The sequence below is a fragment of the Juglans microcarpa x Juglans regia genome, chromosome 4S, assembly GCF_004785595.1.
Source record: "Juglans microcarpa x Juglans regia isolate MS1-56 chromosome 4S, Jm3101_v1.0, whole genome shotgun sequence".
Lineage (NCBI taxonomy): Eukaryota > Viridiplantae > Streptophyta > Magnoliopsida > Fagales > Juglandaceae > Juglans > Juglans microcarpa x Juglans regia.
Window position 1 is genome coordinate 18,838,776 of NC_054601.1, and position 26,280 is coordinate 18,865,055.

The 26,280-nt window shown below is 36.7% G+C and overlaps 1 protein-coding gene and 1 pseudogene across 5 annotated transcripts; both read left to right on the top strand.

The window, feature by feature from the left end:
• LOC121263430 (cucumisin-like) lies at positions 1–26,280 on the top strand. Of its 5 annotated transcripts, none has more exons than XM_041166313.1 (11): positions 1–349; positions 668–756; positions 1,079–1,185; positions 1,295–1,433; positions 23,538–23,642; positions 23,765–24,275; positions 24,431–24,534; positions 24,681–24,899; positions 25,044–25,155; positions 25,255–25,468; positions 25,575–26,280. In XM_041166313.1, exons 1-11 carry the CDS (start codon positions 158–160, stop codon positions 26,099–26,101), a joined length of 2,319 nt encoding a protein of 772 aa, XP_041022247.1. In that variant the 5' UTR covers positions 1–157; the 3' UTR covers positions 26,102–26,280. The 5 variants fall into 5 exon arrangements, with proteins under 5 accessions (XP_041022247.1, XP_041022251.1, XP_041022252.1 ...); XM_041166317.1 differs by having other exon boundaries at positions 1,091–1,185; XM_041166318.1 differs by having other exon boundaries at positions 1,094–1,185.
• LOC121263431 lies at positions 1,633–3,747 on the top strand (annotated as a pseudogene).

Below are 26,280 nucleotides of genomic sequence, written 5' to 3' on the forward strand. Positions count from 1 at the left end.
CAATTTTTTGGGAGTGGGAAAAATCAACCACTCGACTTTGGTTCTTCACTAGTACTAGCTCTGATCATGGTCATGTTCGTGTAGCTAGCTAGACCTGGCCACAACTCTCATCACTGCCCTAAAAATTAAACTTATCTAGTTCAACGTACCAGCTTTCATGTTTTGTTTTTGTTTCCAACGGTTGGATGAGTTTATATATAGGATAAAACGTACATGCTATCTAGCCAAGTTCATAGCTGAGTCTGAACCATCAATGGCACGCAAAACTTCTAGACTTCCATGGCTTCTCCTCCTCAGCCTCGCGACCATTCTCGTTGTTGGTCACTCAGCTTCACAGAATGACCGAAAGGTAAACATGATTATCTATATACACACACATATGGCTGATCTCAGCTTATATACATACATATATATATATATATATATATATGTTTTCTACGGAAGCGAGCTCAGTTATTACCGTTTAAACTTTAAATTCTGGCCAAATATCGATAAAAGATACTCATCATGTACGTGCTATCGCTTAATTATATACACACGCATATGGCTGATCTCAGCTTAATTATATATGTTTTCTACGAAGGCGAGCTCAATTACTACCGTTTAAATTCCGGCCAAATATCTATAAAAAAAGATACTCATGTGCATGCATGCATGGATGCTGTAGGCTTATATTGTCTATATGGGAGAAAGGCGGCAGGACGAGGTTTCCACAGCATCCCTTCACACGAGCATGCTACAAGAAGTCATTGACAGGTGATAAAAAGCAGTACAATGGCACATTTAGATATTATTAGTTTACAATGACAGGTGATATATATTTCTTTTTTTTCTAAGCCAACACTAAACAACCTTTATTTCTGGGAGAGAAACAACCATATTAAAAAAGTTACGAAATTATCTATTAAAATATTAATTTATACTAATATTTAAATTTTATTTAATTAATTTTAATGGATTTTCACTTGAAAAATAATAAAATTTTAATAGAGGTAACTTACATTGGTATGTATCTCAAATTCTTTAATTCATTTTATTGGGTAAAACTATAGATTGAAATAGTTTGGTTTATATCCAGTATTGGATTCAGCAATACTCGACCGGAATCTTTACTTTATAGCTACAAGAGGAGTTTCAATGGATTTGCAGCGAAGCTAACCGAAGAAGAAGCTCAAAAGATGGCTGGTCTGCCTCATCTCTCTCTCTCTCTCTCTCTCTCTCTCTCTCCATGTTTTATTTCATGCATGCATAAATACAGTAAATTAAAACGCGCGTTGTGACAATGAACATGTAGGAATGGAAGGCGTAGTGTCCGTCTTCCCCAACAAACAGAAAAAGCTCCATACAACAAGGTCATGGGACTTCCTTGGCTTCCCACAGCAAGTTGAAAGAACGACTGTTGAAAGCGACATCATTATTGGAGTTCTTGACAGGTGGAATCTGGTACCTTTAGCGACAAAGGATTTGGTCCACCGCCTAGCAAATGGAGGGGCAGCTGCCGAGCCTCAACCATCTTAGATCTCTGCTGCCCATAGCTATAGTTTCGACTATGTATGAATATATCCCGCTGTTTTCTTAATCCCATTGAATGCCTGTTAATGAATTAATTATTAATATACATTGTTCCATGTGTAGGGAATTTCAATTAATACATTTGACCTCAAGAATGAAATGTATCCGATAATTTATGGCGGAGATGCACCAAACACCACAGCGGGTTTTCCGGGGTCCTCGTCCAGGTAAGTAGCCCAGCCGTAACCATGCACATGAGAATCGAAAAAAGAATACATATCCCATTATCTTTTTCCTCGTCCAGGTGAATGTAATTTTCTTTTCGTCGACCTCACAATATATAGCAGTACTCAGGGGAACTAATGCTACAGTACTGCAGGTATTGCGATCCAGGAACATTGGATCAGAATTTAGTGAAAGGGAAAATTGTACTTTGTGATTTCCTGGGTGATGGGGAAGGAGCATTTCTAGCAAGCGCGGTTGGAACTGTGATTAAAGGCTCAGGGCGCAGGGATATTGCCATCTCTTTTCCCTTGCCCGCATCTTACATTGACGTCGAAAATGGTAGCAACGTCTACTTCTACATAAATTCAACAAGGTATAGGCGCAAAATATCTCAAATCGATCACGGGCTATATATGCATTTCTTACTAATAACCCTATTGCGCATATATATATCATGTATAGGAGCCCGACTGCGACTATTCTCAAGACTAAAGAGCGTAAGGATGCATTTGCACCTTACATAGCCTCCTTCTCATCAAGGGGTCCAAATGTATATACGCCCAACATTCTCAAGGTTATAATTAATTTCCTTATAATTAATTTGCGTTGCGCTCTTGTAATATTTCTTCATTATATATCATTAAGATTTAAGACCCTTTTTAATTCTGTTGTAGCCGGATTTAGCAGCTCCCGGACTCAACATTCTAGCAGCATGGTCACCAATTTCCCCAGTTTCCCAGGTTGAAGGTGATAATAGAAAACTGTCATTCAATATTGTGTCGGGCACCTCCATGGCTTGCCCACATGCTACTGGAGCTGCTGCCTACGTCAATTCCTTGCACCCCAAATGGTCACCTGCCGCTATCAAGTCGGCTCTCATGACTACCGGTAATATAATATACAACCCATCAATCTTAATTTGTCATGTATTACCACCTCTCACTCCCTCCCCATTTGCCGTATTACCGGCAGCTGACGCCATGAGTGCTGGAAAGAATCCCGAGGCTGAACTTGCATACGGTGCAGGCAATATAAATCCTTCAAAGGCTCCAAATCCTGGTTTAATCTATGATATTGATGCAGCTGACTACATAAAATTTCTGTGCGGACAAGGATATAATACCAAATTATTACAACTTCTGACTGGGGACAATATGTTTGATATAAGAACTCAAAGAATAAATTCTTCATTGTATTCAAGATAAAATATCAATGACTGAGTCTATGTATATATAGACTGTACAATGAATCGAAAAGGAATCAAAAGTTGTTGTCAATACAGCAGAGAATAACAAAAAAACACAGTAGAGGATAACAACCAGCTAACTGTACTCTACAGTGACGTTCTAGAAGCATTTTCCTATTGTGATGGTGGTGTATGTTGCGGTACTGAGGATGAATGTGCTGCAGAGGAGTCTGGGCCATTATTCACAAGTGATGCAGAGTGGTCTAGGCTAATACAATAGTACTAGCTGTTCTGATGCCACTAATGGAACCGTGAACGAGCTAAACTATCTAGCATTTGCACTATCCACGCCGCCCTTGAGATCCATCAATTGTGTTTTCAATCGGATTGTCACCAATGTTGGATCCCCGACGTCTACGTATAAAGCTATTTTGAACTCCCCACTTGGGCTTACAATCAAAGTAACTCCTAGCATTCTTTCACATCTCTTGGAAAAAAGCTACCGTATACGCTCACGATCGAAGGAACTACAGATAAGTTTGTAGTCTCTGCTTCTTTAACGTGGGATGACGGTACGTTCCGAGTGAGGAGCCCCATTGCTGTGTTTGCTCCGGCCTGACGAAGACGAAGCGCTGGAAAAATCGCTTCTATCTAAGACTTTGCTCCAGTTATGCAGGCATTGATCAGGTGTACGAAATAAAGATTCTATCTTGCAATTTTAATGTTCTACTCACTTCGTTATTTAGACATGGAAAACAAATAAGTAAATCATCCTGTGTATGGTTGATTCTTGAAAAAATTTATAATCTTTTTGGGTTCTAACATGGAAAAAAGCTCGTGGAGAACGTTTGCCAGACTTTAGGGCCCAAACGACTTTTCCAAAGTGAACTCGTAGCCTTCGCAAAAACGAAAAAAAAAAAAAAAACAAATCTTAATATGATGAAATAGGGAAAAACTAGTTTCCTCCTTAATGTAATGCTCCATTTGACCGCTTAATAGTAATTTTTTTTTTACTTAGTGATTAAGGAAATAATTTTATATGTATTGAGATTTTTTTTTTATTTGTTTAAAATATTTAAATATATTAAAAAAATGTAAAAAGGAAACTGGAAAAAAAAAAAAAAAAAAAAAACCTAAAATGCATAGTCGGTCAACTTGAGCGGGCTACTTTGGGCAGTAGAGTAGCCCGACTCGATGAAATATCCATGGGCAGTGTCACGATTAATGCTTGGCTTCGACGATCTCACCGATTTCTTTTATTATTATTATTATTATTATTATTATTATTATTATTATTATTATTATTACTTTTTACTTAATAATACTTTCATCCAATTTTTTTCTTAAACATCACTCAAATATAAATACTTTCAAACTAATCCTTACAACTTTTTCAAACTAATCATTACAAAATTTTCAAACTTAAAAATAAAAAATAAAAAACAATTCAATTTTTTCAAATCTTAAATAAAAATAATATTAAAAACTATATTATAACAATATTTTAAGTTTGTAATATTTTTTATTCAACTTTTTTTCTCTCATTTCTCAAAACCCAAAAAAATACTTAACTCAAACTATTAATGTCAAAAATTGCACAACAGACCAGAAAGGAAGAAAAAGTCATCCCCGACCCACGTTGGTGATTTGGGCTTCGATACGATGCTCTTCGCGTCCATCCATATGATAAATAATAAATAAACAAATAAAATAAATAAAGGGAGACACAAGAATTTACATGGTTCAGCATAAAAGCCTACATCCATGTGTTGTTGGGGGCAAAATTCACTATATCAGATGATGGTTTTACAATGTGTCATAGCCTCACATGTCGCTCAATATAATGGGAGAATTTAGTCTCAGCAGAGTCCCTATAGAGAATTGGTGGAGAGTGCTTGGAGAAAGCCTATTAGATTTGTGGAGGAGCTGCTCTTTATATAGAGGTTATTTCCTTGGAGTGATAGAGCTCAACTTACCTTGCGAATCCTTTTTCTTTTAGGAGTCTAAGTCTTGTGAAGCATTTTCCTTTTAGGAGTCTAAGTCTTATGAAACATTTTCCTTTTATGAATCTGAGCCAACTTCTTTGCCTTATCTATTTACTGCCTTATCTCTTGGCTTTATCTCTTCCCTTAGTGATATGTTTCCAAAGAGTTTGACTCAATCAATTTAGTCCCTAACAGATGCCCTCGATTCTTAAGGTCAACTTATTTATTACGAAGGTATTAAGAATCTTCAAGTCGACCGTGGTGGATGTAACCTGCAGAAAAAGAAATTCTGGTAGTTGGCTCGTAGTTTTTCATTGCTATGCGATAGAGATCTCCATGAGTGGTTCTCAAGAAGAATTTGTAAAATTTGTAGTAAGGGCCTCCGAGGATGGGCCTTTGTGAAGTTTGTTTGTAAGAATGTTTACGTAGTGATTGTATGTGAGAATGTTTATCGTTAGTGAAGTGTATATATTTTCGTGCTCGGTGATCGTTTTTGGGTTTTTTGTGGCCATAGTGGATTTTGCCCCATGTTGTATTTGGTGTTTTTACGTTTTAATATAGACGTAAGAGTTTGTTTGTAGTAACTTGCGCTTAAGTGGTCAGGGTGCCCGTCGACCCCATAAATCCATCTTAGGCAGTTGTTGAACCCGTCAACCCGTTCCCGAATGATACCCACGTGAGGCGGTTATAGAGCTTCGAAGCCTGTTCCTAAAGATAACCCGCTAGCTACGGTTGTAGCGAGTGGAGACACTCGGATCGATGTAGGTGTTAACGGGAGATCCCTCGACCGTTTTACCTTTAAATTTGAGGTTAGTTGGAGATCTTTCAACCACTTCACCTTTGGCGAGAAGGAGTTAACGGGAGATCACTTCGACCGTTTTACCTTGTAAATATGAGGCTAGTGGGAGATCACCTCGACCACGTCACCTTTGGCGAGAAGGAGTTAATGGGAGATCAACACGACCGTTTTACCTTGTAAATATGAAGCTAGTTGGAATTCACCTCGACCACATCACCTTTGGCGAGAAGGAGTTAACGGAAGATTCAACCGTTTTACCTTTTAAATATGAGGCTAGTGGGAGATCTCTACCATGTCACCTTTGGCGAGAAGGTGTTAACTGGAGATCACTTCAACCGTTTTACCTTGTAAATATAAGGCTATTGGGAGATTATCCTGACTACGTTACCTTTGGCAAGAAGGAGTTAACAGGAGATCACATCGACCGTTTTACCTTTAATTATTAGGCTAGCGGGAGAGTGCCTCTGTAACGCCCCGTCCCTGCGAGGTCCGGAGAGTTAACTCATTTAACCTAAAAATCATTTTTTCCAAGCACATAGTGCATATTCCAATTTTTCTCCATCGCATAAAATACTCATTAATTCACATCAATTATTCTAGTATAATTATTCTAAGACTATACAAAGTTTTAATACAAACATTAACCTCCCAACAAATCACATCATCAGAGCACAAGAAGCTTACTGAATAAAAATCCTCAATACTCATATAAACCTTTATGCTTAGTCCATTATTCTTAACTCATCTCACCCATGTTCCATATTCTTGATCCTCAGCTGAAATATTCAAATCATTTGAGAAATATTATGGAGATAAGACGTGAGTTATCAACAACTCAGTAAGCAGAAAACATATACAAGTATGCAAACATGAGCATTTACAGAGTTTAGAATGCAGAACAAAATTCTTTTTACTTTCAGAATGTAGAGTCAGAACATGTTATCAAAAATATCAGAGTGAAAGTTTAAAAATATTCTTATTCAAAATTCATTTGGCACAACATAACTGAAACATCATATCAGAATAAAATTCCATGTTTAACCCCCGTGATAGGGTTATGCAAACCCCGACGGCCAACCGAGCAGAAATAGAATGTGAATATTTCCCTTATTATTCTCGGAATCTTGAGTGTGCACATAGGAAAGACTACGGAGAAAATCACTTTGTTTTCAAAATGGGTGCACCAGAAACAGAAAAGTTGGTACCAACCCAAATAAAAGTCACAGTTTTACACCCGTGGTAAGATCAAAACAAAACAAAAACAGAACGTCATGCCAGAGGTTCCAGAAATCGCATCATATTATATCAAAGTACAGAACATTTTCAGAACAGAACAGAATTAGATCACAAAAATATGATTTATGCACAATTTCATATTCGCTCTCTTTTACATAGTTTAGAAACAGAATGCTAAAATTTTGCTCATGTCTACACCAGTCTTGACAGAAAATACTTTATTATTATACAGAATTTCATGAGTCATGCAGAATAAATAACTGAGGTCATTTCAAATTTCTTTTCATAACAAAACATGCATATTTTTCTAAAAATCAATCTCAGCCCATTTTATTTATTTTTATACAAAGTCTAATATAGGAACCCCGCTTACCTGGACTTATTAGATTTTCGAAAATTTCCACAGCAATGCCAAACAAATATTAATCGTCACCTATAAGATAATCACGTAAATTTTCATAAATTTTAAGCAATCATATATTTCGAAATTTAAGCCTAAACTTCTAAAATAACCTATTTTAATTCATCAAAACCTAAAATCTTCATAACCTCAAAATAACATCATTTTCCAAAACCATCCATATCCAGTTAATCGAATTCGTACCGAACAAGAATTTGATCGAACAAGCATTATGAAAATTACAAAACTTAGTAAATACTAATATTAAAATATCTAAAATACCAACAACGCATTATAAATTTATAGAATACTTTGACTACTTTAAAAATCTTATAAAATACGTCACGAAAAACTACTCTCTTAAAAATAGATTTACTTCCTATAGTTAACAATATTATTAAAATATTATCTACACAAATATAGTATTTTATGAGAAATAAAACCCATTTAAACATAAACCCAAATAGACCACTCATCTGAAAATACATATCTGGAACATACACTAAGGGTAAACTGGTAATAGTATTCAACTATTAAGTTAACAATTTATATATATAAATTGTTAACTTAATAGTTGAATAGTATTACCAGTTTACCTATATAGGAAAATGATAGGGATCCCGTTCATTTTTCCCGTTCCAATTTTTCTTTAGTTTTTTTTTTTGTTTTTTTTTTTTGAAGTGATTAAGAAAATATTGTTTAATAATATTATGAATTTTATTCTTTTTTTAAAAATATTTAAAAGTGTTTTTTTTCCACATCATTTTTTAACACTTTTAAAATATTTTTTTAAAAAAGAATAAAATTCACAATATTATTAAACAACATTTTCTTAATTACTACAAAAGAAAAACTAAAAAAACAAATTGTAAAGGGAAAACTAGCAGTGAACAAAAACACAAAAAAGAAAAAAAACAAGAAGTAATAGAAGTGCAGTGGCGGCAGGGACTTACACTAGGAGAAGTTAGGGACCGCGTGAGACAGCTGGGCTAAAATACCGTGGTGGCGCAGCTGTCGAGTTGGTGAGGGTGTGCTGCAGTGAAGCTGCCTACGCTGGGCAGCTAGAGCGAGAGAGGCCGAGAGGGATGAGCGAGTGAGCAAAGAGAGAGGTGGCATGCGGTGGCAACGTGGTTGTGCTGGTTGGCGTGTTTTGTGGCTGAGGGTGGTTCCGTCTTCCTTAAGGTGGTGTCGGCGTGTTCAACTGATGGTTGCTGGTTCACGGGGTGGTGGAAGCACTCATTTGTTTCTTGGTGTAAAAACAGGGGTGGTGTTTTTACTGGATGCAAACCGAGACTTTCGGTTTGGTGTTTTATGGAAAAATGATGGCTGGCTGCTGTGGTGAGGTATGGACTAAGGTTCACACGAGGTGGACGAACTGGACAGCACCACTAGGTGGTGTACTGGGTCACGGAAGCAGATTCACACTCTACTTTTTGTGGAAGGAAACAAAGGGTGATGGAGGTTGTTTTTGTCGTGAGGAGGAGATCGCGATGGAGGCAGGGGTTGGCGGCAAGGGTCCTTGCTAGCGGCAGCGGAGTGGAGATCTCGGGTTGAGAATGCTTAACATATATATAAGTAATAAGTAGGAAACAGATAAAACCTAAAGGAAAAGGAATGAGGGACGTGCATAAAAATGGAAAACGGCGTGAAACTGTGCGACGTGAAGTCTGGATTCGTTTTCACAGGCTTGGGCTCTTTAGCCTAAAAAATATTTGGCCCACGGCTTAGATCATGTCTGGGATAATTGCATGGGCTTTTACCTTAAGTTTTGGGCCTCAACTCAACCTAAAAAAAATACACTTGTCCCATAAATTTTTCGGGTGAACATCCACTTGGTCCATTAAAAGATTTTAAATCTGATTATCAAATCTATTGGAAAAATTATATTCCACTAAAAATATCTTAGGCCCAAACTCTCTTCCAAAAATTTTTTCTCGCAATCCCAAATGGTTTTTTCATAACTATAAAACCAAAAATCTTGTAAGTGGGCTTGGCTAGGCCTGGGTGTTACAGCCTCGACCGCGTAATCCTGGCAATGCGAGTGTAGCGAGAGATGCCCTCAACCACATAACTCTTGGCGATGGACATAACGGAGAGATCCTCCCAATTGTATGCTAAATCACATAAAAATAGTGATGATGTTTGGACCAGTCCCGAAGCAGAAATAAATTATGTAAGTTTAAGTTTCTTTAATTCCGTTGTCTAATAATACTTTTGTTACTTATACTAAATTTAATTTTTTTTGTAGGACAAGATGACATCTCTTAAGAAAACTGTTGCGGATCCATCTGATAAATCATCTGTCAATGATGTTCAAATCTTTTCTCAAGTTCTAGGATCATGTTCTAGATATTTTAGGGGCTCAGTACATGGCATGAAATCATCCTTAACATCATCATCCTCTTCTCAAGCCAGATTGAATGACAAAACTAAGGAATTAGAGGAAACAAGACTTAAGATAGAACAATTGAGGTCTAAGGAAAAATAGTTAATGACTCGATTAGATCAATCAACGGATTTAGAGGCGAGATTAGAAAAGAACATATAGAAGAGGCTGGAGATGAATAACCAAAAATTGTTTGAACAATGGCGGTCAATGACGTCCCAAAACTCTATGCCACCACCACAATCTTAAAACTTATTTTTTTTAATTGTCTTTTTATTATTCTGTTCCAAAACACTGACATTTGAACAATTCTGATGTTTAAATTCTATTTGTTCCATATTTGTAATATTATTATGAAATTTTTATTAATTCAGTTCTATATGATGGGCACAGTTCGAACGGGGGAAATACCCAATTTGAAAGGTAAATTACAATTTATAAATCCATTCAAACAGAAAATAACCAATTCGAACCATAACTGAGAAATACAGTCCGATTGAACGGACATAATTTTTGTACATATAATGACTATTCGAACAACAAAATATTTGTTCGAATAACAATAATACGACTAGGGCCGGCTCAATGGTAAGGCCATTTAGGTCATTGTCTAAGGCCCTCGCCCTATGTAAGGCCCCAAAAAATAAAAAAAGGTATTTTTTAAATTTTTTTAAATAAAAAATAAAAACCATTTCATTAAATAAAATTTTAAAAAATTTTCAATGTGTTTAAGGCCCCATAATACTAAATTTAATATTTAATACAATAATTTTTTTTTATAAGTAATACATGAGTGAATTATTTACATTTAAAATCTTGCCAAATTGAGGCACAAAATCTGCATTGAGACCTCATTTTAAGTTGTTGTAAATATAAATTCACAAAAACCGTATTTAAAGATTTAAAAAAGATCTCATTTTATTGAAAATTTTGAGAATATTTCATATAATAATTTATATTTTATTATATTATAATTACGAATGACTCAGTTAAATCATCCCTTAGACCTCAATTTGTATTGAGCCGCCCCTGAATACTACAAATCCCTTTCGAACGGACAGAATTTCCGAACATATGATGTCTATTTGAACAATAGAATTTCTGTTCAAACAAAAGTAATATGAAAACTTAGGAGTTCGAATAAATATAATATGTTCGAATAAGCTATCCGTTTGAACATGATCAAATCATTCGATCCTTCGAATCAAATTATCTTACCGTTCGAACGACACTTGTTGATTCGAATGAGTTTTTGAGACGAAAATGGTTCGTCTAAAAAAAAAAAACTGTTCGAACGCTTTCAAATGGTTCCACCCAATTTTGTCCCTAAAAATAATTTGTTTTTACGAAAATCAATTTTCATCTCCAAAAACCTTTTGAGACAGGCTTTTCGAGACAAAATAGAGACGAAATATTTTCATCTACAAAATATTTTTTGGACGAAATTTGGATTTTTTGAGACAATGATTCGTGCCAAAAAAACCTAATCTCTTATTGTGTATAATCACGTTTTAAATGATGGACATTTTAATAAAAATAAAATATAAAATAACATCATTGTGTCATTACACTATTAATAAAGATTTATTAAAACTAATTTAATCAGTGAAATATGATTTTAAGAATATAATAATAATAATAATAATAATAATAATAATCATAAAATCATGTAAGGAAAATAATATGTACAAACTCAAGATGCGCAAATATCTGTGTAGGCTATTTGAAAAGAAATGGGACTCACTGAAAAAAATTTACTATTTTATGGTGGGTATTATTTTTTTTAGAGGTCCTGCACACTTTAAATTTGTATTAGCAGTATTCAAATGTTAAATTATATATTCAATAAATTAAGACGTGAAGAAAATCTAAAGTGATAATTAAAAAAAAAAATTTCTTTATGGGTAGTTAATGAAGGGGTGAATTCATGTTATTTGTAATTAAATAAAAGGGATATGTCCTAATGAGCTGGTTTGTTTGCAAAATTTTTCATCTCATCTTATCATTATAATTTTTTCAAATTTTTAAATAAAATATAATAAACAATTCAATATTTTTAAATTTCAAAATAAAAATTATATTCTAATAATATTTAATTTAATTTTTATTTTTCATTTCATTCTATCTCATACATCTGAATCTGTTTAACACCTCTCTCTTATTCGGCGGTAGAGGTTATAAAATGGAAAATGTTTTCTAGTGGGCAAGTTGAACGAAAAGAAATTGTTTCAATATTCTCTTTTTCTAGTGGGCAAGATTATTATCATTCGAAGAATGTTATACGTAATCGTAGAGTGTGCAAGTATCATACAGTTATTTTAAAAAAGAGTATGATTCACTATTAAACAATTAATTTTTTTTTATGTGAATTCTATATTTATTTATTTATTTCAAAATAATCATATAATATTTAGATACTCACGACTGTAACTATAATTTCTGTTATCATTCTCTACATGCTTCTAACGTTGGACCAGAAAGGATGGTAGAATTTATTTTTTCCTTTCTCATCGATCGGCACCCATTCCTGGCCTCTAGGCTCTACCAACCAACTCACCGTGTATCAACAATATATCCTCCATTGATATCGGTGGTGGGAGGTAATTAGGGCGTATCTCAAATTTTTTGTAGGGCATGTTTAGATCTTAAAAGTATTTTATCTTATTATTATAATTTTTTTTTAATTCTAACATAAAATATAATAAACAATTCAAAATTTTCAAATATCAAAATAATAATAATATTAATAAATAATATTTTAATAATATTTTATTCAACTTTTAACTTTTAATTTTTATTTCAACTCATCTCATTTCAATTCACTATCTAAACAATAAAGAAAAGCTGGGTGTTTGTGCTATCGCTTTCATTAGGACTTTAACTTTCATTTCAATTTCATTTGTGCATTCATAGTGGGCATTGTATTGTGCTGATGGAGGTTACTATATATATGATATTAAAAATTTTAAATTTATATCTAAATATAAAAATATTTTTTGATTTTATTTGAATTTTGAAATAGAATTCCGGTCTAATTATTTTATGAATTTAAGTGCTAGCTTGGTATCCAATGAAGTCAGATTTTAATAACTGAATATAATTTTGAAGTCTTGTAATTGTATGAGGTGCGACTCCTGATCTATATATATTCTGAGCTTGTTTGGAAAAAATCTCAATATCCAAATTCTCATCTCATCTTCTTATCAAATATCACTTAAATACATGCAAATACTTTCAAACTAATCATTACAGCTTTCCCAAAATTTTAAATAAAAAATAAAAAATAATTCAAATTTTCAAATCTCCAAACAAAAGTAATATTAAAAAACTATACTTTAATAATATTTTAATTTTATAATATTTTTATTCAACTTGTTCTCTCTCTTTTCCTAAAATCCAATAAGACATTAACTATCTTCTATTATTCACAAACTATCTTATTACAATTTATAATCATTGATTTTGTCATGCACGTTTTGGAGAGTGACGAGAGAGTCAATGGTCTAAATAATTGATCAATTTTGTGAAATAGGTTTCAGCGTTATAGCTATTCTCATTTCAATTTGTGGGTGTGGATTTGATTTGGATAACTGATACGAGAGAGAGAGAAAGAGAGATAAGCCAGGGTTGTAATTAAGGGAAAGGAGAAAAATGGAGAAAATGCCCGGAGATGAAACAGATATATTAAGGAAAATGCTACATAGACCGATATATTGTAATTTGCCAAAAAGTTACTCCGTTAATGAGGTACAGAGTATTTATACTAGAAGCAAAATAATTAAATGTAAAGTAAACATAAAATACATGAGAATATGTACAATTGACACGTGTGAAAATATAATACAATATGCTTGATACCCCCTTTAAGATGGAGAATAAAAGGAATGAACTCCTATCTTGGTGACTAAGTACCGTCGAAATTGCTAACATCCAAGAGCTTTGGTAAGAACATCATCAAGTTATTGGGAAGCAGGGTGAAAATTCTTGATTACTCTAGCTTGAATCTTGTCACGTATGAAATGGCAATCTTGTTCAATTTGTTTAGTCCGTTCGTGAAAACTTGGGTTGGCAGCGACCATGTGTAAAGCAATTTCACTATAACAAAACAACTGAGCACTATGAGTATGAGAAATGTGAAAATTAGACAAAAGGGTAAGATGCCAAACAACTTCACAAGTAACAGAAGTCATGGATCGATATTAATTAGTTTCAGCTGAAAAATGAGAAACAATTGGTTGCATTTTTTTTTTACATGAAACCAAAGAATCACCAAGGACAACACAAAATCCACTTATAGATCTATAATTGTCATCTGCAAAAACTTTAATAGTTAGCAAATTGCTAACTAGAAATAAAAAAACCCTAACTAGGAGTACTCTTAATATCTTCTAAAATCCGATAGGTTGCTGCTAAATGAGGATGCCTAGGCTGGTGCATATATTGACTAAGTCTTTGAATTGAGCAGGACATATTTGGCCTTGTAATAATAAGGTATAAAAGCCTACCAATAGCCTTTGAAATATTGTTGGATTTGGTAACAAGTCTCCATCATCTTTGCTGAGTTTCAGATTTTGCTCCATGGGAAAAGAAATTGGAAAACCAGCATCTTGCAAAATCTCAATTTCATACTTCCTTTGACATAATGAAATGCCTTGTGAGGATCTAGCTTCTTCCAAGCCAAGGAAGTACTTAAGCTGAGCAAGATCTTTAAGCTTGAATTTAGCATCAAGCAAGGATTTCAAAAAGTCCACAGATTGTAAATTATTACTAGCAATGAGAATGTCATTAACATAAACCCTAAATTGTTTTGGCTGAAAGTGCCATGGTCATAGATCGGGACCATGTGTGGTAGTTATCACCGACGAGAATATGTGTAACAGGAACAACACCAGGATTATCACTTGGATGATGGAAGAAAGGGTTGTTAGTATCATTAGGAAGATTCTGTTGAGGCAGCACCATGCAAAATAAAGAACATATGATATCGAAACAAGTAGAGAAACCCTGAAGTTTCCTGTGAAAAGATGATATATTGCAATTTGCCAAAAAGTCCCTCTATTAATGAGGTACATAGTATTTATACTAGAAGCAATATAATTAAACGTAAAAATACAAGTAAACATAAAATACATGAGACTATGTACAACTGACACGTGTGAAAATATAATACAATATGCTTGATACATTTAGATTTACAATCTAAAAAACTCGTCTATGCACGACCATATATAATGAACTTATATATGTGTGTGTGTGTGTGTACGTATGTATGTCAGTCACAGTGATGGGATCGAAATCGTGGCTATTCATACTTCATCATACCCATTATTGTTCCTTGAAGAACAACCAATCGCTTGATGATGATTGTCTCTTATGGAAATGATCGTTCAAATATTAGATAGTAGTGGCAAACGTCGTTGTTCTCATATATATATATATATATGTGTGTGTGTGTGTGTGTGTGTGTGTGTGTGTGGATTCCATATATAGTTGAGCCTTTTTACAACAGAAACAATGAACAAATTAGCGTGTATATACATGACATCTTCTAGGAAAAAGAGAGAAAATTAAGGGTGTGATTGGGACGTAATGAGTTGTTTGATTGTAATATTTGGGACCAACTTCAACATGTATCACTCATTTCAAACGTGACACATATCCTCATTCAAAGGTACCCAATCCAAATCTATTTTTTTTCGATCTAATGCGAGGATATACAATAGAAAAATGCAATCTGAATCCAATGGTGTAAATCCCATCACCTCTCTACTTTTTGGGTAGGGCATGCTTTATATATATATATATATATATATATATATATATATGAAAGTTGGTGGGTCATTTTGCAATTCTGTTGCTAGCCCAAATATGACATATTCAACCATATATATGTAGCCCATTGGCTGGAAAAGAAAATGAGCCCAATTCCAAACCGTCCAAATCGTGCATGCTCATGAACTAAAATCATCTCATTTTCATCTCATTATATAAAATGACACATTTATCACTATTGAATCATTGCTACATATTACATAATAGGATCACGAAAGTAAGATAAAAATGTGGTGCATGTATAAGATTACTCATAATTATAGGACTTGATCTTTTCGACTTTGGTTGCTGTTGAAATTAACTTGGGGGGCATAACATTAGGGTACCAAAAAGCATTTGATTTGGGAGTCTTCTCTCGCTTTTCTCTCTCGAAGAAAAGTGGGGTGAAGTGGGGTCTACCAAGATTCTAACTGAATGAGTGGGGGTGTGGAACTTTTTTCGTAGTTTGTGAGGGACGGAACAGACGGTTACATGGCAATAAGGGTGGTAAGAAAGGAACACGGCGGAAGTGGACAGTGGCGAGAAAGAGATGGAAGGAGGTTCAAGGGGCAGAATGAAGAGTCTGGAAGTTCAGTGGGAGAATTTGCGACTTACGGAGGAAGAATCAGCAGTGTTAGAAATAATTGATGATGCAGAGGAGGTTTGGGAACATGGGGACAGGAGCATAATAGGGAAAATATGTATGGATAGAAGCATTGGCTTGGACGTTATCTCTGCAACAATGGGGAAAATATGGAGGGTGAGTAAGCCAGCTGTATTCAGAGAGGTTGGGGCGAACCTTTTCGTGATTACTTTCAGAAACCAAGTGGACAAGATGCGTGTAATGGATGGACGACCTTGGCTTTTTGACAATCATCTTTTCGCGCTACAAATGTTTGATGGATATGTTCAACCAAATCAATGGAGGTTTGATCGAGAACTATTCTGGGTTCAAATTCACAATCTACCAATGGTTTGTATGACAAAGGAAAAAGGGAGATTGATTGGTGAATCGCTGGGGAAGTTAGTAGAAGTGGATGTCCCTGATGATGAGATTGGTTGGGGAAAATTTCTGCGTGTTAGAGTTGAAATCCCTTTAATGAAGGCGATAACAAGGGGACGTTTGATCAAAGTTAATGGTCAGGAGGTGTGGGTGAATTTACGTTATGAAAAATTGCCTAGAGTTTGTTTTAAATGTGGTAGAATTGTTCATGGGGATAAGGGGTGTGAAATGGGATTCGAGGGGATTGTTAAGGAGAGAGGGTTGAATGAACAATTTGGTGTTTGGCTGAGAGCTGATCCCTGGACTAGGAGAAGATATAATAAGGGGCAGGGGGCTGAAGGGGGGGATAGGTGGAACAAAAAGGGAGAGGTTGTTGAGAGTACTAACAATGCTGGTGGGAGGAGGAAAGTGGAGAGGGAGAACATTATTATGGGAAAGTTGTAGAAGGGGGTATGGGTGATGGGTATGATGTGGTGGAAGGTCAGAATGTGGGTTATGTGGATGAGAGGGTTTTGGGAAGGGTGAGGGGCGAGGAGGAGATGGATATTGGTGAAAAAAACAAAATGAAGATAGCACAAAACAATGAGAATGGGAGCGGGGAGTTGAATGGAACTGGAAAAATTGGGGAAGAAGAGTCAGAGAAAGTTTTGAGTGCTAAATTAGAAGGGGTGGGGACAGATGTGGAGATGTGGAGAGGGAAAAGGATAGTAATGCATTGGGTCTAAAAGGAAAATGGAAAAGAAGAGCAAGGGGGATAGGTAGATCCGAGGGTCTGGAAGGTAGTTCTATTGGGAAAAAAAGAGGGTTGGTAGGGGAGGATGAGGTCAGTAAGACAAAGGGTAGGGCTATTAAAAAATCTAACATGGAGCAAGAGGGTAAGGAGCAAGGTGTGATAAGTATGATGGCGGGAGCTGCGAGTCAGCCCCGTATAGATCAATGAAGGTTTTGAGTTGGAACTGCTGAGGGCTTGGCAACCCTCGGACAGTTCAAGTCCTTGGCAAACTTGTCAGGGAAAAGCAGCTAGATATAGTCTTTCTAATGGAGACTAAACTACGTTCTAATAAAAGTGGAAGCTATACAAAGGAGAGGGGGTTATAAGGGTTGCATTGTGGTGGAACCAATAGGTTTGGGTGGGGGTTTGTTGATGATGTGGAAGGATGTGGATGAAGTGGAATTATGCAATTACTCTCAATGGCACATTAGTGTTTGGGTGAGAAATGAAAAGAATAATGAAAGGTGGTTGCTAACGGGGTTTTATGGAGATCCTGATGTTTCTAAAAGGGATAGGTCCTGGGATCTATTGTTTGATTTAAAACCTTATTCTGAGACTGGTTGGTGTGTGATTGGAGATTTTAATGAGATAGTGTCCCAAGATGAGAAGTGGGGAGGAAGGGAAAGAAGGGAGGGACAGATGAAAAAATTTAGGAATGCATTGGATGATGGGGGTTTGATGGATCTTGGATGGAAAGGTATAAAGTACACTTGAAGCAATGGGCACGGAGATGAGACTTTCATTAAAGAAAGACTGGATCAAGCTGTAGCAAATAGAGAGTGGAGGATAGGATTTGATGAGGTTCAGGTGGAGACAATTTTGACTTGGAGTTCAGATCATCTGCCTACACTTTTAAATTGTTCAAGAGGTTGGAAGGACAATAGAAGAAATAAGAGGTTTTTCAGATACGAAATGTGTTGGGATAAGGATGAGGATTGTGGGAAAGTAATAGAGAGGGCCTGGAAGTATCAATCAGGAGGGGTTCAAAACAAACTTATTTCTTGTAGACAAGCTCTGTGCCACTGGTCTAAGGAGGCAGATGAGAAAAGGGGTGAAACTATTAAGGAATTGACTGATAAGCTAAAGATACTAAAAGAAACTGAGGGACCTGAGAAGATAACTGAAATTAAGCTGGTTAGTGGGAGACTGAGTACACTGCTTGATCAAGAGAATGTTTGGTGGAAACAGAGGGCAAAGAGTCACTGGCTGCAACAAGGGGACCGCAATACCAAGTATTTTCATGCTTATGCAACTCAGAGGAGAAAAAAGAACACCATTGTGGAAATTGAAAATGCCCAGGGGCAACTGATGAAGGAAAAGGCAGATATTGATAAGGCTTTTATGGGTTATTTTTCTGAACTCTTTACAACGACACACCCGTCCACTTGTGAGATTGAAGAGTGTATTTCCTCTACTAACTTGAGGATTAATGAAGAAATGAGAGGGGAGTTAGAAAGGGATTTCTCCTTTGAGGAAGTGGAGGGGGCTTTGAAGCAAATGTCAGCATGGAAGTCCCCGAGTCCCGATGGTTTTGGGGCTGGTTTTTTCCAAAAACACTGGAGTTTAGTGGGAAATGAGGTATGTTTGGCTGTTTTGAGTTTCCTAAATGGGGAGGGGGTGATGCCCTTAGGTCTAAATCATACTCATATAGCTTTGATTCCTAAGGTAAAGAATCCAAAATCTGTGATGGATTTTAGACCGATTAGTTTATGCAATGTTTTGTATAAGTTAATCTCGAAGGTGTTAGCTAATAGGATCAAAAAAGTGCTGAATGTGGTTATTTCACAGAATCAAAGTGCTTTCATTCCCGGTAGGCTTATAACTGACAATATTATGGTGGCTTTTGAATTACTTCATACAATGCAGACCAAACAAAAGGGTAAATCAGGTCATATGACCATTAAGCTAGATATGTCAAAGGCTTATGATAGAGTGGAATGATCTTTTTTGCAAGCTATGCTCAAAAGATTGGGTTTTGGTGAAAAAGTGACCAAGCTACTCATGATTTGTGTGTCATCTGTTAGTTACTCAGTTGTTGTAAATGGAAAGCCTGGAAAGGTCATTGTTCCCTCGAGGGGTTTGAGGCAAGGGGATCCTTTTTCCCCTTACCTCTTCTTGTTCTGTGTTGAGGGATTGAGCCAACTGTTTATAAAAGCTGAAAGAGAGGGTGTGATAAGGGGGACAACAGCTGTGAGAGGGGGCATTAGGGTAAACCACCTTTTATTTGCGGATGACTGTCTGATTTTTGGAAGGGCCAGAAAGGATGAATGGGATAGCATCTATGCAATTCTTGAATGCTATGAAAAAGCCTCGGGACAGATGTTGAATAAGCAGAAGACTTCTATTCTGTTCAGCTCTAATACAAATAAGGAGGTTAGGGAGGAAATCTTTAGAGAGGCTGGGTCTGTGATTTGTGATAGGTATGAGAAATATTTGGGTTGCCGGCAGTAGTTGGCAGGTCAAAATATAATGCCTTAAGAAGCATCAAGGAGAAAGTATGGCATAGACTTCAAAATTGGAAGAATGGTTTCCTCTCTAAGGTAGGAAAGGAAGTATTGATCAAGGCTGTTCTACAAGCAATTCCTACTTATTCTATGAGTGTTTTTAAACTGACTCAGCGACTGTGTCATGAGATTGAAGCTTTGTTTGCAAAGTTTTGGTGGGCACATCAAAAAAATGGAAAAGGGGTGCATTGGTGGAGGTGGGACAGATTGGGGTAGTGCAAGGGAAGAGGGGGGTTGGGTTTCAGAATGCTGGAGGACTTTAATAAGGCCTTACTTGCAAAACAAGGTTGGAGACTGTTAAAAGAGCCTGAGTCATTAGTTGGAAGAATTTTTAAGGATAAATATTTTAAGAATCTTCATTTGCTCGAGGCCCCTTTGGGTAAATCTCCATCATTTGTATGGAGAAGTATCTGGTCTGCTATGGATGTGCTGAAAAGAGGAATGATATTGAGAGTTGAAAATGGAGAAGATATCAAAATATGGGGCAAAAAATGGTTGCCTAAACCTGGTTCTGGTTGTGTCCAATCCCAAGTGAGTATCTTGCAAAATGAAGCTTATGTAAATGAGCTTATTGATACGGATGGCAAAAGGTGGAAGGAGGAGTTGGTTAGGTTGGTTTTTGAAGAGGAAGAGGCAAATTTGATACTGTCCATTCCTATTAGTCGTGGGGGTGCAGTGGATAAAGTAATATGGGAGCCTGAAAAAAATGGAAAATACTCTGTTAAAAGTACTTATCATATGGAGCAAAGGGAGAGGGGGAGAACTATGGGTGAATCTTCTGAGGTGGATAAGGAGGCTGAGTTGTGGAAGCAATTGTGGAAACTGGAAGTGCCAGGGACTGTTAAACAGTTTTTATGGAAAGCAGCTAATAATATCCTTCCTACAAACTTAAATTTATGAAAGAGGAGCATAGTTAAGGAGCCTAAATGCCCTATTTATTTGTTGGATGTGGAGACTGTGATGCATGCCATTTGGAATTGTTCTGCAGTTTCAGATGTGTGGGCAGAGGAGGGGAGTCCAGTAAAGAAATGGTGGTCTGGAGAACAAAGCTTCACTCAGTTATGGGCTGACATGTACAGAAAATTGACAAAAGATAATATTGAAAAAATGGTGGTGATTATGAAGAATATATGGTATAGAAGAAACAAGTTTGTTTTTTATACTAAATTTTTAAATCCTGCACAGGTTATACGGATTGCTACTGTAAATCTAGAAGAATACTCGTTGGCTTTAAGGAAGGGGAGTGATGGAGTAGTACAAAGGTGCACAACCAGAAGAGGATTGGGTTGGCGAAGGCCTGGGGGTAAAGCTTTAAAGCAAACTTTGATGCAGCTATTAATGAAGCAGAACAGACTATGGGACTGGGAGTAGTTATCAGAGACTGTAATGGAGAGATGATGGCTGTAAAATGTGCAAACATAAAATGTAGAAGCTCTCCTTTTATTGCAGAATGTTCAGCTATGTGGGAGGCAATGGAACTATGTAAAGAGCTGGGTTTTTGGGAAGTGTGGCTGGAGGGGGATGCAAAGGAAGTTATTGATGCAGTAAATAGAGAGGAGGATGATGATTCCAGGTTCGGTCATGTTGTAGAAGATTTAAAGCAAAGCCTGAGACAAAGCAGTTCATGGAAGGCTGTGTTTACTCATCGCGATGGTAATGAAGTGGCGCATCATTTAGCAAAAGTTGCATTACATTGTACTAACAATCAATATTGGATAGAGGAGGGTCCTGAGTCTATTACGAATTTATTAGCTATTGATAGGTTACAGAGTGATATTGTAACTAATTGTTCATGAATACAAGGAGTTTTTTTTCAAAAAAAAAAAATAATAATTATAGGACTTGTAATTATGGGGTAGGGCCGTAGGCATTGGGGAAGTTGGAAACTTGTTGCTCTCACCATTAAATGATTAATTTTTAAGCGTATGGTAGATGACTTTCAAAACTCCAAACATCCCTCTTTAATCTCAATTCATGTCATTTGGACATAAAGCTGGGGGAGCGTTCACCATTTTTTAAATGTTTTGTTTTTTGGTTTTGATGAAAGAAAAACTTAAGAATAGTGGTATTTTTCAAAATTCAAGTGATGAGCCCCTATTGATGTGTGTTCTAAGCAATGACATTCTATGGTGCAATTATCTATTAAGTAAACTATTAAAACATGTATAAATGGGCTGTCAAGTGCATTGTGTACCGTCCAATTTATAGGCCAAGTTGGCCCATAACAACTTCATACCCCTTGAGAGAAGAGAAACGGGTGCCCAGAACATGTATCACTTATTAAGGATGTGATTGTGACGTAATGGAGACATAATAAATTGTTTGATTGTAATATGTGTGTCAAACTTCAACATGTATCATTTATTTCAAACCAAACAAAAGGGACACATATCCTCATTCAAAGTATCCAATCCAATTCTTTTTTTTTCCTGATTAATGCGACGATATTGAACATTAATTAATGAACATTAACTTTTATTGTTGGGAGTTATTGTTGTGATTTTTTATTTTATTTTTTTATTTAATTATTAAACTTTTTTTAATAATATTGTAATTTTTTTATTTTTTTAAAAAATACATATAAAAAAAATGATAATATACTTAACGGCAGCGGTACTGGCTAGTAGAGCACCCCATCAGGTACCATTTATTTCATACGACAAATGTCATTTTTATTTTGCGTCTGGGCCACGAGACAGGCTGTCTTGGATAATGATCGCCTTTTGTCTTCAATTTTCGGAGTTGGAAAAATCAACCACTCGACTTTGGTTCTTCACTAGTACTGATGATCATGTTCGTGTAGACCTTTCTGGCCACTACTCTAGATCAACGTACCAGCTTTCGTGTTTTGTTTTTGTTTCCAACGGTTGGATGAGTTTATATATAGGATAAACGTACATGCTATCTAGCCAAGTTCATAGCTGAGTCTGAACCATCAATGGCACGCAAAACTTCTAGACTTCCATGGCTTCTCCTCCTCAGCCTCGCGACCATTCTCGTTGTTGGTCACTCAGCTTCACAGAATGACCGAAAGGTAAACATGATTATCTATATACACACACATATGGCTGATCTCAACTTATATATATATATATATATATATATATATGTTTTCTACGGAAGATATTCATCATGTACGTGCATACATGGATATTGCTGCAGGCTTATATTGTCTATATGGGAGAAAGGCGGCAGGACGAGGTTTCCACATTATCCGGCCTTCACGCGAGCATGCTACAAGAAGTCATTGACAGGTGATAAAAAGCAGTACTACAATTTATATATTTCTTTTTTTATAAACCCATACTTAAACAACCTTTATTTATAGCATTGATATTAGTTTCATCAAAGTTATATAATTGGATTCAGCAATACTGGACCGGAATCTCTACTTTATAGCTACACGAGGAGTTTCAATGGATTTGCAGCAAAGCTAACCGAGGAAGAAGCTCAAAAAATGGCTGGTCTGCCTCATCTCTCTCTCTCTCTCTCTCTCTCTCTCTCTCTCTCTCCTTGTTTTATTTCATGCATGCATAAATACAGTAAATTAAAACGCGCGTTGTGACAACGAAAATGTAGGAATGGAAGGCGTAGTGTCCGTCTTCCCCAACAAACAGAAAAAGCTCCATACAACAAGGTCATGGGACTTCCTTGGCTTCCCGCAGCAAGTTCAAAGAACAACTGTTGAAAGCGACATCATTATTGCAGTTCTTGACAGTGGAATCTGGCCCGAGTCTGATAGCTTTAGCGACAAAGGATTTGGTCCACCGCCTAGCAAATGGAGGGGCAGCTGCCGAGCCTCAACCAACTTTACTTGCAACAAGTATATCTTTTTACAACAACTTTTTTGTTTTTTGCCTATATGCACGTACACATCACGCATATATATAGGAAGAGTCAGTCAAAGAGCACCATTTACAATTAATGGCGTTGTCTCTTGGGCAGTAAAATCATAGGAGCACAATATTACCGTAGCAATGGAGATGTTTTCGGAAATGACATTAGATCTCCTCGAGATTCAGACGGCCACGGGACACATACCGCATCCATAGCAGCTGGTAACGTTGTTAACATGGCAAGCGTACAGGGGCTTGGCTCGGGAACAGCACGAGGAGGGGTTCCTTCAGCACGCATTGCTGTGTATAAAATATGTTGGCTTGATGGCTGTAGTGATGCTGACATTCTTGCAGCTTTTGATGATGCTATTGGTGATGGCGTCGACCTAATATCTATTTCAGTCGGTGGAACTGCTGATAGCTATTTTAAAAATCCAATTGCCATCGGTGCCTTTCATGCTATGAGAAATGGAATATTGACATCAAACTCAGCTGGAAACAGGGGTCCAGGTCTAGCGACCCTCACAAACATTTCGCCCTGGTCTCTTTCCGTGTCTGCAAGCGCCATAGATCGAAAGTTCTTCACTGAGGTCCAATTGGGTAACGACAAGATCTATGAGGTATATAATTATAAAGTGATCATCAAGCCCCATCTTAGTCCCCTGCTACCCATAGCTATAGTTTCGAGTATGTATGGATATATCCACCTGTTTTCTTAATCCCATTGAATGCCCGTTAATGAATTAATTATTAATATACTTTGCTCCATGTGTAGGGAATTTCAATTAATACATTTGACCTCAAGAATGAAATGTATCCGATAATTTATGGCGGAGATGCACCAAACACCACAGCGGGTTTTCAGGGGTCCCCGTCCAGGTAAGTAGGCCAGCCGTAACCATGCACATTAGCTTTTTGCTTGTGTTCCAATAACTCTAGTAAAGTAGAAGGTGAATGTAATGTTCTTTTCGTCGACCTCACAATATATAGCAGTACTCAGGGGAACTAATGCTACAGTACTGCAGGTATTGCGATCCAGGTACATTGGATCAGAATTTAGTGAAAGGGAAAATTGTACTTTGTGATTTCCTGGGTGATGGGGAAGGAGCATTTCTAGCAAGCGCGGTTGGAACTGTGATTAAAGGCCCAGGGCGCAGGGATATTGCCTTCTCTTTTCCCTTGCCCGCATCTTACCTTGACGTCGAGGATGGTAGCAACGTCTACTTCTACATAAATTCAACAAGGTATAGACGCAAAATATCTCAAATCTGGGGCTATATATGCATTTCTTATATATGGTCGAACCAATAGGCATCGACTGCCGAAAATCACCTCAAACCCCACTAATAATCCTAATACGTATATGCTATTTATATAATCATGTATAGGAGCCCGACTGCGACTATTCTCAAGACTAACGAGCGTAAGGATGCATTTGCACCTTACATACCCTCCTTCTCATCAAGGGGTCCAAATGTAGTTACGCCTGGCATTCTCAAGGTTATAATTAATTTCCTTATAATTAATTTGCGTTGCGCTCTTGTAATATTTCTTCATTATATATCATTAAGATTTAAGACCCTTTTAATTCTGTTGTAGCCGGATTTAGCAGCTCCCGGACTCAACATTCTAGCAGCATGGTCACCAATTTCCCCAATTTCCCAGGTTGAAGGTGATAATAGAAAACTGTCATTCAATATTGTGTCGGGCACCTCCATGGCTTGCCCACATGCTACTGGAGCTGCTGCCTACGTCAAATCCTTGCACCCCAAATGGTCACCTGCCGCTATCAAGTCGGCTCTCATGACTACCGGTAATACACACACACACACACACACACACACACAACCCATCAATTTTAATTTGTCTTGTATTACCACCTCTCACTCCCTCCGCATTGCCATACGTATTACTGGCAGCTGACCCCATGAGTGCTGGAAAGAATCCCGAGGCTGAACTTGCATACGGTGCAGGCAATATAAATCCTTCAAAGGCTCCAAATCCTGGTTTAATCTATGATATTGATGCAGCTGACTACATAAAATTTCTGTGCGGACAAGGATATAATACCAAATCATTACAACTTCTGACTGGGGACAATAGTACTAGCTGTTCTGATGCCACTAATGGAACCGTGAACGATCTAAACTATCCAGCTTTTGCTCTATCCACGCCGCCCTTGAGATCCACCAATCGTGTTTTCAATCGGCTTGTCACCAATGTTGGATCCCCGACGTCTACGTATAAAGCTATTTTGAACTCCCCACTTGGACTCACAATCAAAGTAACTCCTAGCATTCTATCTTTCACTTCTCTTGGACAAAAGCTACCGTATACGCTCACGATCGAAGGAACTATAGATAAGTTTATAGTCTCTGCTTCTTTAACGTGGGATGACGGTACGTTCCAAGTGAGGAGCCCCATTGCTGTGTTTGCTCCGGCCTGACGAAGACGAAGCCCTGGAAAAATTGCTTCTATCTAAGACTTTGCTCCAGTTATGCAGGGCATTGATCAGGTGTACGAAATAAAGATTCTATCTTGCAATTTTAATGTTCTACTCACTTCGTTATTTAGACATGGAAAACAAATAAGTAAATCATCCTATGTATGGTCGATTCTTGAAAA

Coding starts and splice junctions, on each gene's coding strand:
- LOC121263430 (XM_041166313.1), top strand. CDS start 158: ATGTTTTGTTTTTGTTTCCAACGGTTGGATGAGTTTATATATAGGATA. Junction 1,434..23,537: donor ATTATTGGAGTTCTTGACAG/GTGGAATCTGGT, acceptor AGTTCTTGACAG/TGGAATCTGGCCCGAGTCTG. Junction 24,276..24,430: donor GTAACGACAAGATCTATGAG/GTATATAATTAT, acceptor CTCCATGTGTAG/GGAATTTCAATTAATACATT.